This window comes from Solea senegalensis, linkage group LG1, assembly GCF_019176455.1.
Source record: "Solea senegalensis isolate Sse05_10M linkage group LG1, IFAPA_SoseM_1, whole genome shotgun sequence".
In the NCBI taxonomy this organism is placed as follows: domain Eukaryota; kingdom Metazoa; phylum Chordata; class Actinopteri; order Pleuronectiformes; family Soleidae; genus Solea; species Solea senegalensis.
The window spans coordinates 24,544,264-24,561,790 of NC_058021.1; the positions used below are offsets into that span (position 1 = coordinate 24,544,264).

General features: G+C 37.7%; 1 protein-coding gene across 1 annotated transcript in view; it reads left to right on the top strand.

Moving 5' to 3' along the window:
• Positions 1-2,682: 2,682 nt before the first annotated feature.
• wdr11 (WD repeat domain 11) overlaps positions 2,683-17,527 on the top strand; it is a 43,361-nt gene continuing 28,516 nt past the window's right edge. The window contains exons 1-10 of the mRNA XM_044028260.1: positions 2,683-2,874; positions 3,733-3,844; positions 5,186-5,339; positions 5,573-5,746; positions 6,041-6,242; positions 10,061-10,226; positions 11,583-11,685; positions 12,353-12,551; positions 13,344-13,444; positions 16,094-16,270. Coding sequence (XP_043884195.1) covers positions 2,789-2,874; positions 3,733-3,844; positions 5,186-5,339; positions 5,573-5,746; positions 6,041-6,242; positions 10,061-10,226; positions 11,583-11,685; positions 12,353-12,551; positions 13,344-13,444; positions 16,094-16,270 — 1,474 coding nt within the window. The 5' untranslated portion in view covers positions 2,683-2,788. The remainder of the gene's footprint in view (positions 2,875-3,732; positions 3,845-5,185; positions 5,340-5,572; positions 5,747-6,040; positions 6,243-10,060; positions 10,227-11,582; positions 11,686-12,352; positions 12,552-13,343; positions 13,445-16,093; positions 16,271-17,527) is intronic.

The window sequence follows — 17,527 nt, forward strand, 5'->3', positions numbered from 1 at the left end:
GGCTTCCTCAGCACAGTATTTAAAGTAACTGTCATCAAAATTCTAGTCACGGCCACAGTTGCTTATGAGTTAAGAGGCTCATGTGCAGCAAAGTTGAACTGCTTAGAGTGACTGCAGAGAGAGACTTATAAAGGACACACTATATCCCCTTACAGAAAGGTGTGGCAAGACACTCAGTATGCATGGGAAAGATTTAATCTTACCCTCCGATTATCATATTTATCGGCAATACGTTTCACTTTTAACTTGTCAAAACAAAATTCACGAGCTTGTAAATCTTGATAAATAAACTATGTGAATGAAATTTAAGATTTGAGCACCCAGAGCTGGTGAGTAATCGTTGTTGGGATTTTAATGTCTGCTTAGTGGTGTGCCCAAAGACAGCAGACCTGCAATAATTGTAATACATGTGACTCTGGATGTGTACATTGAATGTGCAGAGTGTCAAACGCTCAGGATATAAAGTGAGATGCAACCAGCAGAAAATTAGCATGCAAATCAGTGTGCAGCAGGGGATTGTTAACAAAATCCAATATTCATTCATGACGTAAGAAGCTGTGAAACTTGTGTATTTGGTTTTCCTGCCATGTACATTTCCCTAAATCTGGATTTGTATATTAGTATGGTAATGCAACACTATCTCCATTGTCAGTCATTTTAAGAAAGATCTTTAGAGCTATTATTTAATCTCCCTGTGGTGGCTATGGCACATAAAGAAGTGTGTGTGCGTGTGAAATGTTTTAGTACCTAGCCTTAGATAAAGTATTTAATTTGGTTTTCTTATCAATGTGGAAAAACATGATTACCTGCGCTGGATTTGGAAGAATTTAAAGTGAAATAAAGTTAAACTTTACTGATTTCTTCCTGTGTAACTGTCCTTAGTGCTTTCGTTGTCAGCCCATCTTAGTTTTATTATTTATAAATATCTGTTTTGGGAAATGTTTAGTTGACACTTGACAGAATGAGGACTGCAGATATTTTGAAGGGAAAACAAGTTTTTTGAATCTTAGAAAAAAACTAATTATCAAAAAAGTTGTCATTCAAATAAAAGTGTAAAACCTTCACACTCAAAAACATAACTTTGTATTGAAGACCATAACAAATCCCCCACAGACATATTCAGTTTTATGCCAGAAAAGTGTTGTTGCTTTGTTTCCTGTCATTAAAGCGACTGGTATTTTTATTTTTCTATCTTTTTCAAGAGTGACCTGGCCAAGATGGCAGCACTACCGCAGAATGTTACTCCAAACGCACAAGACACAAGTAAAATACAAACACACACTGGTGATTGTGTTGTTCTACAGGTACAATGTGTTATACAACATACAGTATAAACAAAAACCTCTTGGAGACAAATAGGAACAGCTCTAATGATGGTCTAGGTCATCCATTCTCTTCACTATGAGTTTGTCCTTGCAATTTTCTTTTTTTAATCTGATTCTGAAATGTAACACTTGTCAGTCGTGTAAGCTACTTGAATGTTTCTTTCACCCTGACCATCATATTTTCTTTGATTACATGAAAAAGCAATTACTTTTATGGCTTCTTTTTCCTTACTTGACATGCCTTGTTTGACTCTGCATATTCTTTGCCTCAGTTCACCTTTCCTGAGAATCTCAAACATCTAGCCAACGTCTGCTGTTATATCAGAACAATTCACTAAACAGATTTTCTTTAGTATGTGTTTTCTAAATCTTTTTCTGTGAATAACAAGAAAGTTACTGTGGAAAAAAAGATGTTTTTAGCAGAAAGAAGTATGGCAGAACTCTGGCAGCCAAAGAAAGTATGAACAAATACAGGGTTTACTGAGGGAGAATTAAGTGTGGCCTGTTGTTAAACAAAGTCTAAATCAGAATATATTTACAGAAATCCAGTACTCAGTTCATTACAGGTGTAATGGAGCTGTGTGGTGCACTATCACCCACTATGCCAGTTTGTGTGGGGACTGCAGAGAGGAAAGCAGTGCCAAATAACAAGATCTGAGAGTCTGAACTGCCAACAGATATATCAGGTAGCTGACCTTATATTTAAGTAGCACAACTGCAGTGGCCATCAGCCATCTACTGCACTTAGTAAGATGACAATGATCATGTCTCTGCATCTCCAACTCCTCTTTATCACAAGGTGCATTTGATTATCAGCAACAAAGGGGCAAATAAGGTAACTTTAACTTTAGGGAATGTGAGGGTGAAAACTACATTATTGGGACACATGTTATGACCGGATATTATTTATGATTTCATAAGATCTAGAATTTCATAGAAGAAAGGGCTGATATAATATATAACAAACACGTTGTGGCATATCTTTTTATTTTATTTGTTGTTGTATTTAATTGATGGTATGTACATATATATCTATATATATATATAGATATATATATCTATATATATATAGATATATATACATATATATTCATGCCATTTCTGCTGATATTTTGAACATAATAGTAGAACCTTTTTAGTTTTTTTATTGTCACTCTTTTTACAAAACAAGCAGATTCAAATATTCATTGCACATGCAGTTACAAATGAGAATGAATTGTTTATTCGACTTAGTGATTTTCAAGTTGTGATTGGGGTTCATTTTTCAAGTGAAAATGTATCAAGAAACGGGAGTGTCACTTATGGAACCTTGTTACGATAGGATTTGTTCCCATACGGGAATCTTTGTAGAGACACAATTTCACTTCCTGTAAGAATTCACAACAGAGCCGAGAAGCTAGTTAATTTTAGCAGCTTTTTTTTATCAACAAACGTGAATGTAGCATAAATACTTACAAACAACAATGATTCCTTACACCGTCAACATCAAACTCGCGGCTCGAACGTTGACTGGCACTCTCAATTTGCAGAATAAAACCGCGGTGGACTGGTGAGTAGTGCACTGTTGCCGCTAGCAAAATAAAGCAGGATAATTCAGATGCAAGACTAATACAGAATGTAAACGAACTGTTAATCGCATTATTTGCGTTTCATTGTGTGCTTTCCCTTTGTTGTTTCCTAAAACGATGACAGTGTTAATTTGAGCAGGTAGTGTGTATTTTTTCCGAACAATACAGAGATCTGCAGGATATCTTGTGTCATGTGATGTGATGTGATGTGACATTTCTGGGCCTGATGTATTTCACAAGGCTAATCTTCCAGCAGCAATCCGGCAGAGATTGTGGCTTCATCTAAGAATTTAAAGAGAGTTTAAAATCGACTAACGATGGTTGCATACACGACTTTATCCCACACACAATGCTAGGATTCTTATGATGGTAAGCACATAAATGTTAACTAGTGTGACCGCCTGCATGAATACGTTTTAAGAGGAATAATAACCCCCTATCTTCCAGTGGGATTTCAAATTTTTATGTGGATTATAATAATGATTCCTGTGAAGTTGGGATTGTACTGAAGTCACTACTTTTATTAAGCACAATATAAATAGGGTGTTGTAAATAAACTAGTACCAGGACATATGATTGCTTTATTTCTGCTATCGTATTGTGTTCTGTTGGTGCTATGGACCACTCTCTTGTTGTGTGTCTAATAAAGAATTTATTTGAATTATTTGATGTTGTCTCACTATATCCATAAAATTAACTTTGTGTTTTTGCTCATGGTATGCTGCTTACGGACACTATATTTAATGTGCTGTCGAAGTAGTTCTTGGCTCCCCCACGTACCTTATTCAGATTTTTGACTGTTGTACTCCTCTTCTTCCATGTGACCTTCATTGTTGTAGGGGTTGGCAGGGGCTGATAGCTCAGGGATGTCACTCAAGTATTCTCATCATTGATCCGAAAACAGCTCAGACCATCCAGGTTCTGGAAAGGCACAAAGCCAACGTGGTCAAGGTGAGTTTCCGAACCTAACTATAGTAGCGTGATTGTTTAGCTCTGTTGTAGGTTGCAACTAACAGCAATTTAATTTTTTTTATCTTATCTTATTATTATTTTCTCAATTCTGTGAACATTCTGTGAACATTCCCATTCCAATTTCCCACAGCCTATAGCAATTTTACTAATTCTCACAGATAAAAGAATATAAAAACACAAACAAAATCATCCAATTTAAAAAGGAACTAATAAAAATGTGGCCCGCAAATGGTGTACAAAAACGAGTTCATTATAAAAGTTTGTTTTTTCAACTACTGGTAGCAGCTCTGCTCTGTTGGCTGCAAAATATAATTTAAAGATGTCAATAAGTTAAAAATTTGGATAAAAGCAAACAACCCACAGAATATACACAGTATATCCTGTATACTATACATAAATGAATTTTGGTGAATGTCTTTCACCAAAATGAATTTATGTTGAATGAAGAGTGATTAATTCAATTAAATTTTTTTGATATCATAGTGATATTTTCCACAAGTGTTGCACAAATCATTATGTTTTGGTGTTTTAGTACGTAGGCTTTCTTTTGTATTCTTAATTCTTTTTGCCTCTTTATATTCAGATTATTGATGCTTTTGGAATTTCCAGGTGAAATTCAAACACATGGTTGCTGATGGAGAATTATTGCACACATTAATGTTAATTGTGTCACCTTGAGATAAGTTATTGACATATTTAGCTCTGCTTCAACTCAAGTAACACGTATAATGGTTGTACTGATAGAGAATCCTTTTGTTTCATTGTTTTTTTTGTGAGTGTGTATGCCCACACGCGTGTGTGTTTTGTGGAAGGGTAAATAATGGGCAATAAATTCTACAGTGATTATCAGTGCCTGTGCTCAATCCAAGGCTCCTATTCCTCACTCCAAAGCACACTTTAATCTTGTGAAGCACCACTGCCACAGCAGCAGGTCATTCCTCACCCTGCAGCCTGACACAAGAAAGCTCACTTAAAAAAAATAATTAACCGCAGTAAAGGACACGTCTATTCGGGAACAGTTTCAGAAAGATAATTCATTATTTAAACTAAAGCTTGTTTGTGGAGTTGTAGTGTAGACCTTGCATTAGCCTGATTTCAGTGTTGCTTGTTTGGGTCTTTCTCCATTAAGCCCACATTGCATTTGCAGTTACCTAAAATATTACCTGAATTTATTTCAGAAAAAGCTGAAATAGACACTTTAGACATGGACATGCTCTGTTGCCACTTGGAGAGGTAGCAAGAAGACTACTGTAAAATGCATCATCTTCTGCAAAAAAGATACATTATGCCACATAGTTACATTTGTTTTGTGTTTGGTAGGTGAAATGGTCTAGAGAAAACTACTATCACAACTTGAGCTCACCGTACTGTCTGCGGCTTGCTTCTGGAGATGCCTCAGGGAAGATAATAGTGTGGGATGTGGTCAGTGGTACTGCCCATTGTGAGATCCAGGAGCACTCCAAACCTATCCAAGGTAAACCAGGCTTGAATTTATTTATTTTTTCATACCCATCTCCACACAGGAATGGGACAAATGGGACTTGCCACTGCTGCCAAGAGGAATTTTCGAGTTGTTGCTCTGCTGTTAGCCATTTATTTTCATTAGGATGCTCTTACCGTCACTCACTGTCCTTCCTTCTGCTGCATTGCACAATCATTTTCTATCCTCTTCATTACCTCTTTCTCTTCTGTTTTTCTCCCTGTCAGATTTGGAATGGCTGTGGAATCAGGATGCGTCTCGTGATCTGCTGTTGGCCGTTCACCCTCCCAACTACATTGTCCTGTGGAATGGAGACACTGGAACAAAGCTGTGGAAGAAGAGCTATGCTGAAAACATCCTCTCCTTTTCTTTTGACCCATTTGACCCATCCAACATGGCATGTAGGTGAAAGGCATACTGACCAAAAATGTGGCTGAAGCTATTAAAGCCTAAAGCTTGTTGAAGCCTAGAATTCTTTAAACTCATGCAAATTTCGATGCAATATCAGATCATATGTCTACAAATATATATGACATTCCATTATTCTAACAACTAAACTGTTATTGTGTTATTTTCTATATTTAAGACAAACATTTAAATATTTTTTCATGTGACAGGTCAAAGTTTTTTGTAGAATACAGACAGTAGCCACCTGTGATATGTAAAAAGTCTTTACCGTCTTTTCTCTCCTGTAGTGTTGACCAGTGAAGGAATAGTCTTCATCACAGACTTTTCCTTCTCCAAACCCCCGGGCAGCACTGGCAAAAAGGTCTACATTGCCAGCCCCCATGCGAGCCCTGCCCACACCAAACCTGCTCCTGCCACTGCCCCAGTTCCCACTGGTGCCAAGAAGGCCCTCAACAAGGTCAAAGTACTCATCACCAATGAAAAGCCCACGTAAGAGCAACTAAGTTATACTCTATTTCACTGGCTGGGTTCATAATATTTTTACCAGGGCAAACTGAGATGCTCTTTATTAATGCATACCCAGAAGACTGGTATTGTTGAGCATTTCCCCTGTTTTGTTTCATATTCAGTCACACACATGTTGCAATTCTTGTATATATCCCTGTTGGTCCAGATGTTTTGTCACTGACACTAAAATGAGTAAATTTGACTAATGACAACAATAGTCTCTAGTATTTAGAATATCACATATATTATATTCATGTAAATGTTTACATCAAATAATATATTATTTCCTGTTTCTATTTCCTAAATTCTTAAATATACATTTTAGACTAACCATTGGTGGTGGGTTTTTAATTCTATCTATTTCTTATAAGATAGAGCGCAGAAACGAAGTTTCTATTGTAGGATAAAATAACAGGCTGTGTGTGAGTTTATGGTGAATTGAATTATTAGGGTTCGAGCAACAAGGTTGAAACTGGAAGGATTATTATTTGTGATTGAACTGCATAGAATGACTTGTCTGTCTGTGGTGTGCAACTGACTGATTAAGTGATAATTAAAAAAAACCCACAAAAAAACCCACAAAACTGACATATCTTTTGCACAAAAATCTTGTGATAAATGAAGTATCAGGAAAGGAAGGTAAAGACGTATTGCTTGTGCTAGTGCTTTGTTGTCCTGAAATGCATACAGCGTATGAGCCAGCTTAATTTTATAACATTAAAAAGGTGAAAGATCTTGTGAAAAACTACACAAGGCATTACTTACAAAAAGTAGCAATGGATAAGGAAACAAAGACTTATTTGATGTGCTGGTAGCTTCCTGCCTGAGCAGTTGTGACTGTCAAACAGGCATATTTATAGCAGCAGCACTCCGGCCTCTCTGTCCACCCACCCAAGTATCTCTAATAACACACACTTCACTTTATTTATTTTTGTATTTCTTTATTTATTTGATTTGTACCCAAATGTTTAAATGCATTTATTGTAAGTCGCTTTGGATAAAAGTGACTGCTAAATGACATGTAATGTAATTTATTTCTCTTGCCATGTCCATCCAGTCTGTGGCTTCTAATACTAGTATGTGAAACCCTTTAACCTTACCTTGGTTTTTATGTTTCTTCAAGCCTGCTTTGTCTAAATATCAAGTTGGGTTTCAAGTGTTCATCGTGTTGGGTGCGACAGTATCGCTCCTCTCCTGTTCTGTCTGGCTCAGGTTAATCATTGTGCTCTTCCAGACTGTCAGAAACTCAATGAATGCACTACTATATCATATACATTAGTGTCTGATTGGGCAGCTATTAATCTTGTTGTTAGCCAGTACAGATTTGGGCCCTTGTTCAAGATGACAGAAAGACATTGGGGGCTGTTAATACTTCTTGAGTGGCTGCTATGTTAAGAATGATTTATAGTTCTTTAAAAATAATTCTTGAGAGCCAGGGAATTATCTCTTGATTATGTCCACTTGATTGGATCAACATTGTGTCATGGCACATGAGATAAATGGCATGCCCAACCTTTGAACTTGGATAATAATTTAATAATTTACATAAGTGATAATGTTGTTGATGAAATGAGAATCTGGTTTTGAGTAGCCTGCCCTCGACAAAGGACTTTCTTTGTCGACTGTTGGTCGTCATTTTAGGCCATTGGTAATTAATCGACGACCTTGAAGATTTTAATGTAAATATTTAAATATATCTATATATATCTATATATATATCTACATATATAAATATATGTATACTTTTGGCAACACAAAAGTTTGAGCTCCAGGTCCGAGAAGGGATCTTATCAGTAACATTTAAATCAACCTTAAAATTAACCCTTAATTAATTAATAGCCAACATTAAACAGATGCACCATGCACGGAGTGAGCTGTTTATCAACAGCTCTGTAATGATTTGGAACAATCAGCAAAGAGGATCTGAACATTTTGTCGAATTTAAATATATTAGAGCATCATACTTAGAACTTTTAACAATTTATAATAATGAGCTTTTGAATGATTAATTTTAAGCAAGCGTAGTAGCGCACACCCATGACGCACACCGCAGCAAATGTAAGATCAACCAGCTAGTAGACTGAACATTTAGTTGATTTTCAACACAGTACTTAATCAAACTGTAACACCACCACAATAAATTATAAATAGTTTCTTAATGATGAATCTTACAACAGTAGAGCACGAAGCCTGCGGCTCGTTAACACAGACGAAGCAATTAAAGAAGTAACATTCTGATTCTGAAAGTGTCGGGGAAACACTGTATTTATGCAACATTTTATGAATTTATTAGACTTCAACTGAATAACATTACCATCAGTCATCACACAACTTAGAACTTGCAAAAATGTTATTGCAAATATCTGCTTGCAGAACTTGCACATCACCTTCTTGGGATCATCCTTCACTCTCTCAAAATGTTCCCAGACTGTGAACTTCATTCGATATACTAATTATTATTCTGGGTGACCATAAGGGGACAGTCTTACTGTTAAGTTAAAGTAGAGAAAAGGATTAGTGTTTGTTTACTTAACTTGATTAAACAACAGAGGCTGGGTGATTCTTTGACACTTCAGTCCAGTGAGGTTGTTTTCTGTGCTGTCCAACTGTTTGCACTTGTATGCATTGCATATAGCTGTGTATAATTATGTATGATTCACTGACTGCTCTATCCTTCAGCAGAGAGAAAGATGGGAGTCTGTGATGTTTTTAAAAATGGAAATTGGACAGCTGCATGTTTTGGAAGGGTGTGGGTTGTATAAATATTTTTTTTTTTACTTTTTCTCTCTGAAGATCCTTTGCTTGCATCTAAGTCTTTGACAGTTTCATATTGCCACTTTGGCTTTGCTGGCTCAGTCATCACAGCCTCTCTCCCTCCCTTGCCTGACTTCAGTGAGCTGGTGATTCAGCTCAGCAACTCCTAAAGGTTTCCCTACTGAGTCCATTTTTCTGCTACCCCCCTTAGATGATAATGATCTCCATAGTGATTTGAAGTTAGTCTTCTCTTTTACTGTATTTGATCTCACTGTGACCTAGTGGAATGGATGTGTAGGAATGAGTTATGGCTATGAACCCTGCTCATGGATTCTGAGAAAATCAGCCACTTATTCCTTTTCAACGGAGCTACTATGTTTTGAGAAATCAGGCAGCTGCCATGGATAATAATAGTTATTTAATTAAATACATAACAATGAAGCAGCAAACAGATTTGGCTAAACAGTTTTTTTGGTCTCTACAAATTATGATTTTTGTCTTCAATCTACTGCCTGCTACTGGCCTCCTTAATTAACCAGCTTCCCACTGTTAGCCCAGATTCACTTCTCCCTTATTTGCTTATGACACACATATACCACAACAATAATACTTAGATTTATTCAGTCTTCTGTTTGGAAAGGCACAAGTAAAGATTTCTGTCTTTATACTGATGTCAATCATTTCATTTTCATGTTGTTGTTGACAAGGTGTTGTCATTATATGTTAGATGATGTGTCCATGTGTGATGATGTGTTTTAGTCAATACACATTTTTGTACTAGCTTCAACATACTTAATTACTATGCTAAATCTCTGGAATTTACCTTTCACATACAAGTTCAACTACCTACTGATTACTTTTAGAGATGCAGCTGATGCCCTGCTAAAGCCTCTGTAGAAACGGTGCTTCATTTCAAAACCTGAGATGAATTAAAATGGCTTACCCTCTCTGTTTCACAAACCAATTATTTTTCACCAACACTGACTTGAATTTTCTTTTTCTTTTTGTGTGCCTTGTCATCTCTGTTTCTCTTTGTGGAACTGTAGTGCAGAAGCGGTGACACTGAATGACTGTCTGCAGCTGTCGTACCTGCCCTCTAAGAGGAACCACATGCTGCTGCTCTATCCCAGAGAGATCCTCATCCTGGACCTGGAGCTCAGCCAGACAGTGGGTGTGGTGGCCATTGAGCGCTCTGGGGTCCCTTTCATTCAGGTAAGACATAGTTATGTGTACAACTAATTTTGCATTGTAACAATCACCGCAAACCTTAAAAAAAGTGTTCTCTGAACTGAAAGAGGTGGACCTTAGCTTGGAATGTGAAGGATGAATGCAAAATGTTTGCACTGATGTCTTAGTTGATCTACAATAGGTGAGATGAGATGAATGAAAAGACAGCTGTGCTGTCTCACTGTCATGCTTTCTATATCACTATCATGCCTCCCTCTCAAATGAGGGCTGTGCATATTTGCTGAATTCATTGCAACCCCTGATTCATTTTTAATCTCCATCTACCATTGATCACAAAGTTTTCATTCCTGTTGATCACCTCATCAAGGTCTGATAACTGAACAGCAGGGCCATGAAGTCCTTGGTTATAGCAAAAAAAAAAAGCATGCTAACCTACATATTGCTCTACCTCTGCTCCTCTTTATAGTGATATTCAGCAGCATTGGTGGCCTTTAGGTGTCAGTCCACCTCTTTTGGAGTCTGGATTTCTAATCAAAAATTGATAAATGGTGTGGGTGTATTACATAGATAATTTGTCACAGTTCCAGAGCCAGTAATGGAACATACAATAAATATACAAGTAAAGGACACTTTGTTCACTTTACTTTCATTCTTAACTCTCTGTGAAGTTCTATTTTGCCGGCTTGTTTGTACTAAGAAGATCTCATAGTTTTCACTGTGGTTGTTCTACTGTATTTGAGCCATGGTATTCTCCCCTGAATATAACGTGTTTAAGTTTGTGTCTTTATACTAGTATGCTGTTCCTCAGTATATTAAAAATAGACATTTTCCTTTCTGTGATTTGTATATTCTATTTCCATAAATCATTCCTTGTTCGGGTTGTCATTGATCCTGTATTATCCATGATTACATTGTACAAATGTTAAGAACAAGACTTTGTAAGTGAGAAGTAAGTTAGCAGGAGAACAGGAGTATTATACAGCCTCCCAGGGTCTGTTCGACCATTGCCTGTCTTCCCTAAGTGTTATGAAGTGCTTGTCACACAGCCAATTTGCATGACTGATGACACAGGTTTAACAAAAAAAATCCAAGCTGCAGTCTGGAAGCTCCAGTAGCCGAGGAAAGACGGGGACCTATATAGACAGACGCACATCTGTACTACACACTTTCCGAACGAGAGGTGCAAGTTTTGCACCTCAAGGTTATGTAGTCTGCGTGAAAACCATCAAGCACTGGTCTGAAACTAGCGAGGACACTTGTGCTGTGATTTCTTACTTTACTTAGGGCACTGTCAATGATAGGGCCTGTCAAAAAGACAGCTGGCAAACTTGATTACAAACATGTGTAGTCACCCGTTTCCCCGACTCTCCTTTTGTTAAGGTTATTCCTTGTGCTCAGCGGGATGCTCTCTACTGTCTCCATGAGAATGGTTGTATCACCCTCAGAGTTTGTCGCTCCACTACCACCACAGAGGAGGCAGCAGGTATGAAACACACACATACAGCACATACCAGAATGTACTGTACTCATTCACAAACCACTGCTACCGCTGTCAACATTTATTCAGTCAAATTATAGTATTGTCAGAGCTTGTATTTTCCACGCTCCACTGGCCAATTGCCCTTTTATAGTCTCCCTTATCTTATGTATAGTGTTATAGTCCAATGGGAGTCCATTGTCTCACCCGAATCTCTTTCTCTATCTCACGTAATCTTTTTATCATCTTGCTTGTCTTTTTTGTATGCATTATCCTTTTGTGAGTCTGTAGTACTCTCATTCATTCTTGTATGGTCTTTCTTCTTCTCTTATCTCTTTAAATCCTTTCTTGTATCTCTTGACTCTGCTGTAGCTTGTACTTACAAATTGTATACACTGGTCTCTCAGTTGCACTTTCTATAAGTCTTGTCATCTGCCCTTTCTCTTTCTTATCCTCTTCCCTTTTAATGTTAACATCTACCCAATGTTCTCTTCCATATATTCTCCTTCTTTTTGTCCCATGTCTTGACCTATTTGCTCCGATTTCATCTAACCCATTTTTATCTCGCAATGTTCTGTTTTCCCACCCTCCCTCAATGTCAGCCAACCAACCTCTCTATAACTTTTATCTCAGTTCCTCAGGTTATTTCTCCATCTCCGCTTCTTTCTCTCAGACCCAGAACAGAGTGTACAGGAGCTTGTGTATGACCTTCGCTCTCAGTGCGATGCAATCCGAGTCACCAAGACAGTCCGGCCTTACCGAATGGTTATCTGCCCTGTCAATGAAAACAGCGCTGGGCTGATGGTCAGCGACGGCAGAGTCATGATGTGGGAGCTCAAAGCCCACACTGGCAAAGCTGCTGCCAATCCTAGGTATACGCAAACACACATGTGCAAATGTTTCTGTCAAGCTACAATTAAATTCTCTAGGTGTTAGCTAATGGTAAAACACTTGACTACTCTGTAAGGTGACTTTAAACTACATAATCCTCTGACCTTAGTTTGGTCCTGTTATGGACAAGTCCATGTCGGGGTGCAGAGAGTTCATTAGGTTTATGAGCCCTGCTTTGCTTTGATGGGACACTCCCCATGTGTAAGGCTATGTGAGGCTTTTCTGCCTGGGAGCAAATAAGTTTGATTTGGGAAAACAGGTCTTAATAGAATTTATTTGTTTGAAGTTTCAGACTGGTGGGATTTCTGTGTCTGAACTACTCAGATGATAGCAGTTGTTTTTCACACTACATTACACTGATATTTGAACACTTTCTTGCACTCTGGTGCACAGTGTTCCTACCAAAGTTATTGTACCCGTTTTAAGTCAAACTGCCAGCATGTCAAGCTGTGTCAGTGGCCATGAAACTATTTATTTTAGGAAACCTCTCTTTTCTTTTGTCCCCCTCTTTTGTTTAATGAATTATATCTATTCAATACAACAAATCAGTACTCACCTTATTTTCTGCATTTGCTGCTCTTTCCCTTTTGGGTCAGTAAAATTGATTGAAAAAGCACATCACATTCATCATTTGAACAAGCAATATCAGTTTATCACTCCTCATAACACTTGCTTTCAATAATGCATGTTTGCCATTTCATTTGAGTAAAAAAGAAAAAAAAAAAAAAAAAGAAGCATTTTTAATTACTATTCCCTCTCCCTCTCTCTGTCAGTGCGGGTCTATCACCACTCTACTCTCCTGTGTCATTCTGTGGAGCTCCACTGGGTCCAAACCAAAAAAGTATTCAGGATCTCTCTCTCAACAGCATGATCGGTACGACTATACGCATCTCACTCAACACCATCAACGAGTAAATGAAAATGTCACAAAATATACATGTCTCACATCAATTATTTCTTAAAGAAAAGTGAAGAAGAAACCAACTTTTTTGCCTGAAGAACAGCAATGCTTCTTCAGGATGTAGCCAGACATGTTGCTTTGTCAGAGATCAAAAGAAAACTTCATGGTGGCAGCGTTAGAGGATTTAACACAAGATGCAAACCTCTGATAAACATCAAAAACAGAAAACTTGTGACTTAAAACCATCTACTGACCTGTCAGGCTTGGCAGTGGGACTGTAATGGCTCCATGGAGGCCATTTTAACTAGCACATTGGTATTCAGTGATGATGGTGCTGATTGAAGCACCATGTTGAATGCAGAGGTCTACAGCATCATTGTGTGTTGGTATTCAGCCAAATTAGGAAAATAGATATTAAAGCATTGCACATGATTGGATTCTAGTGAGATTGACGGCTGGCTCAATAAGAGCCCGGTTGCAGGTCTGTCAATTTCTGCTTTCAAAAGCTGATATTACAATGGTCAAGAAAATGTCCAGTTTTATATAGAGTCTATGGTCCTAAGAGACTTGATCAAATGTGGACACAGCTAAGTACATATGAATGCACCCAGTTTGCAAAGAACAAATCAATGAGCGTAAAGAACAAATCGGTGAGTGAAAAAAACAAGTGTATTTTCAAACAATAAAATACAATATTTTGAATGATGAAATCGATATTTTATTTGCTTCTTAAAAAGTGTTGTTTGCTTCATGAAAAGTGTGTTTGAAAATATTGACACTAATCTAATACCATAATCCCTTTGCTTACTCTCTGTCTCTCTCCCTCTCTCTCTCCCTCTCTCTCTCTCTCTCTCTCCCGCTCTCCCCCTCTCTCCCTCCCTCCCTCCCTCCTGCCGATCAAAAGATCAATGTGGGTGTGCAGTAGAAATGGCTTTCTAGAAATACATGTTCTGCAGTTCTCAGGGAGAGTAAAGCTACCAGTGATTGGAATGCCTTGGAGAGGTGGAGCACTAGTACTTATCCTGGCACTAGAGTGGGGTTTAGCTCTTTAACATACAGCCTACAGCAATATGTCTGTCTGACAGTTGGCAAATTGAGTTCTGTGTCACTGACCTTCAGAATGTTTAAATGAAAAAAAAGCCTTGTTATTATGACCTGACTGGTTGACATAAAGAGAGCATCCTTGTTGCTACCTCCTAGAAGAATATTTTCCACTTAATCTCTTATTTCCATTTGCTCCACATGGTCTATGGTTTGTTTTGTAGTAATACTGCATAATGGCTATTTTTTGTAATTATGTCCTCATCTTATTTAGTTATATTTTTTAAGCTGTAATGAAGCTCATTTAAAAAGACAACACATATAAATGTTATGCTATTATGAGGCGTGAAATTATAGCAAAATTACGGCTACTAATAATGTCAAGGATTTTGCACCCTCACAGAATGTTCCATACTTCTGCAGCAAATATGCAAAAGCAAAAAAGGTGTTGACAACCACAAATGGGTAAATGTCAAACAGTCTAATTATGAAGAGCATGGTTACCAAACCTAAGCTCCGCTAAAAAAAATAGGGTGGCATCATTTATTTTAAACATTTCGGGACCTGTGGGGGCATTTTTAAGTTCATACTGCTGTTAATTTTTGACTGCCTGATATTAGAAATGTAATCAAATTATGAAGGTACATTTACCTGAATGAAATCTGTAGATACTCCTGTGTAAAACCTGGTCTCTGGCATAGTTGTCTCAACACACTACTACATCATTGAGTAGTATAATTAGAGCTGGGAAACCTGATAAGAGGCTGCAGCTTAATGAAACAAACAACTGGTTGTTTTCTGCTCGCTTCAGGCTGCAGTAAAAATCACTAAGTTGCTGTGTTGAAAGTTTCATTAATTAATGAGCTCTGCAACAAATATCTACAATTGAAATAAATAACTGCACACTTAGCTCTGTGCTGAAACTTATAAGATCTATTCCTCAGCCTATGTCTCAGCTACATGAAAGTACCAATAACACACCAATTTTAAGATTTGCATTATAAAATAAATCATGTCAAGTCAACACTTTTATTTAAATACTCTTATTTTCAAAGTCAGATGCCGCTGTGGCATCAACGAAGGGGAAAAAAAAGACAGCTTGCGCACTCACTGCATGGCTCCATTGGTATGTGCAATGAATGTGGAATACTGGAGCGGTACAATCATTGTGTGTGAGGCATTCCTTTAACTTTTTCATTTTAATGTCTTTTTTATATTTTGTGTGTATACATATATTTATTTTTTTCAATTTGTGTTTTTTATTGTCGGCTGTAGTTAATTGAAATTTGGATTGTCGGCTGTAGTTAATTGAAATTTGGATTACAAATGTGCAAGTACAAGAAGCACGTTAATATAAGAGGCTGTGTGTTTGTAATCACAGATATGGGTCGGGTCGCAGGGCTTTTATTCATTGGTGTGGGCGGTATTGAATTAGACATGATGACAGTTAGCGGGTCGGTTGCGTTTACGGAGCTTCAGTGGACTGTGGACTGGTGTGGTCAACTAATAACATTATTCATGTGGGGTGAGTTGTACTATTATGTATAATATTCACCTAAAATGTTGTTGTTTCACCTCTAGGCCAGACCATGATAGCTGGAGAGGCTTTTCCTCCATCATTCAACCAGCAAGAGGTCCAGTTGAAGTTCCTTCTGACTGGCCTGCTGTCTGGTCTGCCGCTGCCACCATTTGCCATTCGTATGTGCCCACCACTTACTACCAAAAACATCAACCACTACCAACCACTTCTGGCTGTAGGTAGGTAACAATGCACCGCTCACATGCTTCCCACACACACACATACAGCTACTAAACTTACTAATGAGCAAGGCATTGCAACTGTATGGGTTTAGGAATCTGTATTAAAGCTGTGGTCTGTATTATAAGAGAGTTCTGGGTGATATCTTGAAACATGACAAACTGTGTGGATCCCATAATGTGCCAGCATTCTCATCAGACTTTGGAGCTTCTCAGTGTGTGGAACAAGGAATGGTTTTAAATGTAGTTTCTGTGTTGTCACTTAAATCTGCCAGAAATGTTTGCACTTATCTTAAGTTTTTTTTGTGTGTTTTTTTGAGAAAACGTGAATACAATGGGGGTTTTTTTGTAGGTCAACAAATACAAAAGTTAGATAAATTCTGGCTGTAAGTCTTAAACACTGGACCTGAACATAATGTAACACACTGCTAATTATGCAAAGTCTATGTAAACTTTTTGGTTGCAGTTAAAAAAGGGTTTTCAAACCTGCTGATATGTTTGGCAAAACCCCTTGATATATTTGAAATTGTCTTCTTCTGCATTGTCTTTGGAAATTGAATTGATTCTTACTGTGTGGTCCCAACAAATGATGCAAAAGGCATTGACTTAATCTGAAATATCACCCTCTGTTATTACTCCCCCTAGACAGCTGCTAGGCAACAGCAAGAGGCAGTGAAAGTTTGGATTTATTTGATTCAGATCAGCCAAGCAATTTTCCTCAGAAGCTGTTCCCTTATCTTCACACAGTAATGATGCATAACATTATGAAAGTCTGAATTGTATAAAGTGTGTGTGAGAGAGAGAGAGAGAGAGAGAGAGAGAGAGTGAGTGAGAGAGAGAGAGTGTGCGTGCGTGTGTGTGCAATCACACAGAGACATTAAATTCCATTTAAGGCCCTGTCATACTGCTGTTCTCTCCCCAATGTAGCAAACCTCCAGTTTAGATGTCAAGCTGAAAAATAGGGTGCGCTCACTCCCCTTGACATAGACCACGTAAATTAATCATACCTTGGATTCATTGCCTCCTTTAGACTCACATAAAAGCAGTTGAATAATTACTCCTTCACCAGACACATCTTGCAACCATTTTCTCGATTAACAGAGATCTCTTAAATTATCTTCACAGTATTCTTTCATAACTGCAATGTCTTCAAAAGTCCTTAAGGGGTGACCACCACCGTTATTCATCACTTGTTTCAAATTAGCCCTGTCAAAGATTGAAGTACATCTGTAAAAATAAATCGAAAAAGGACAATTC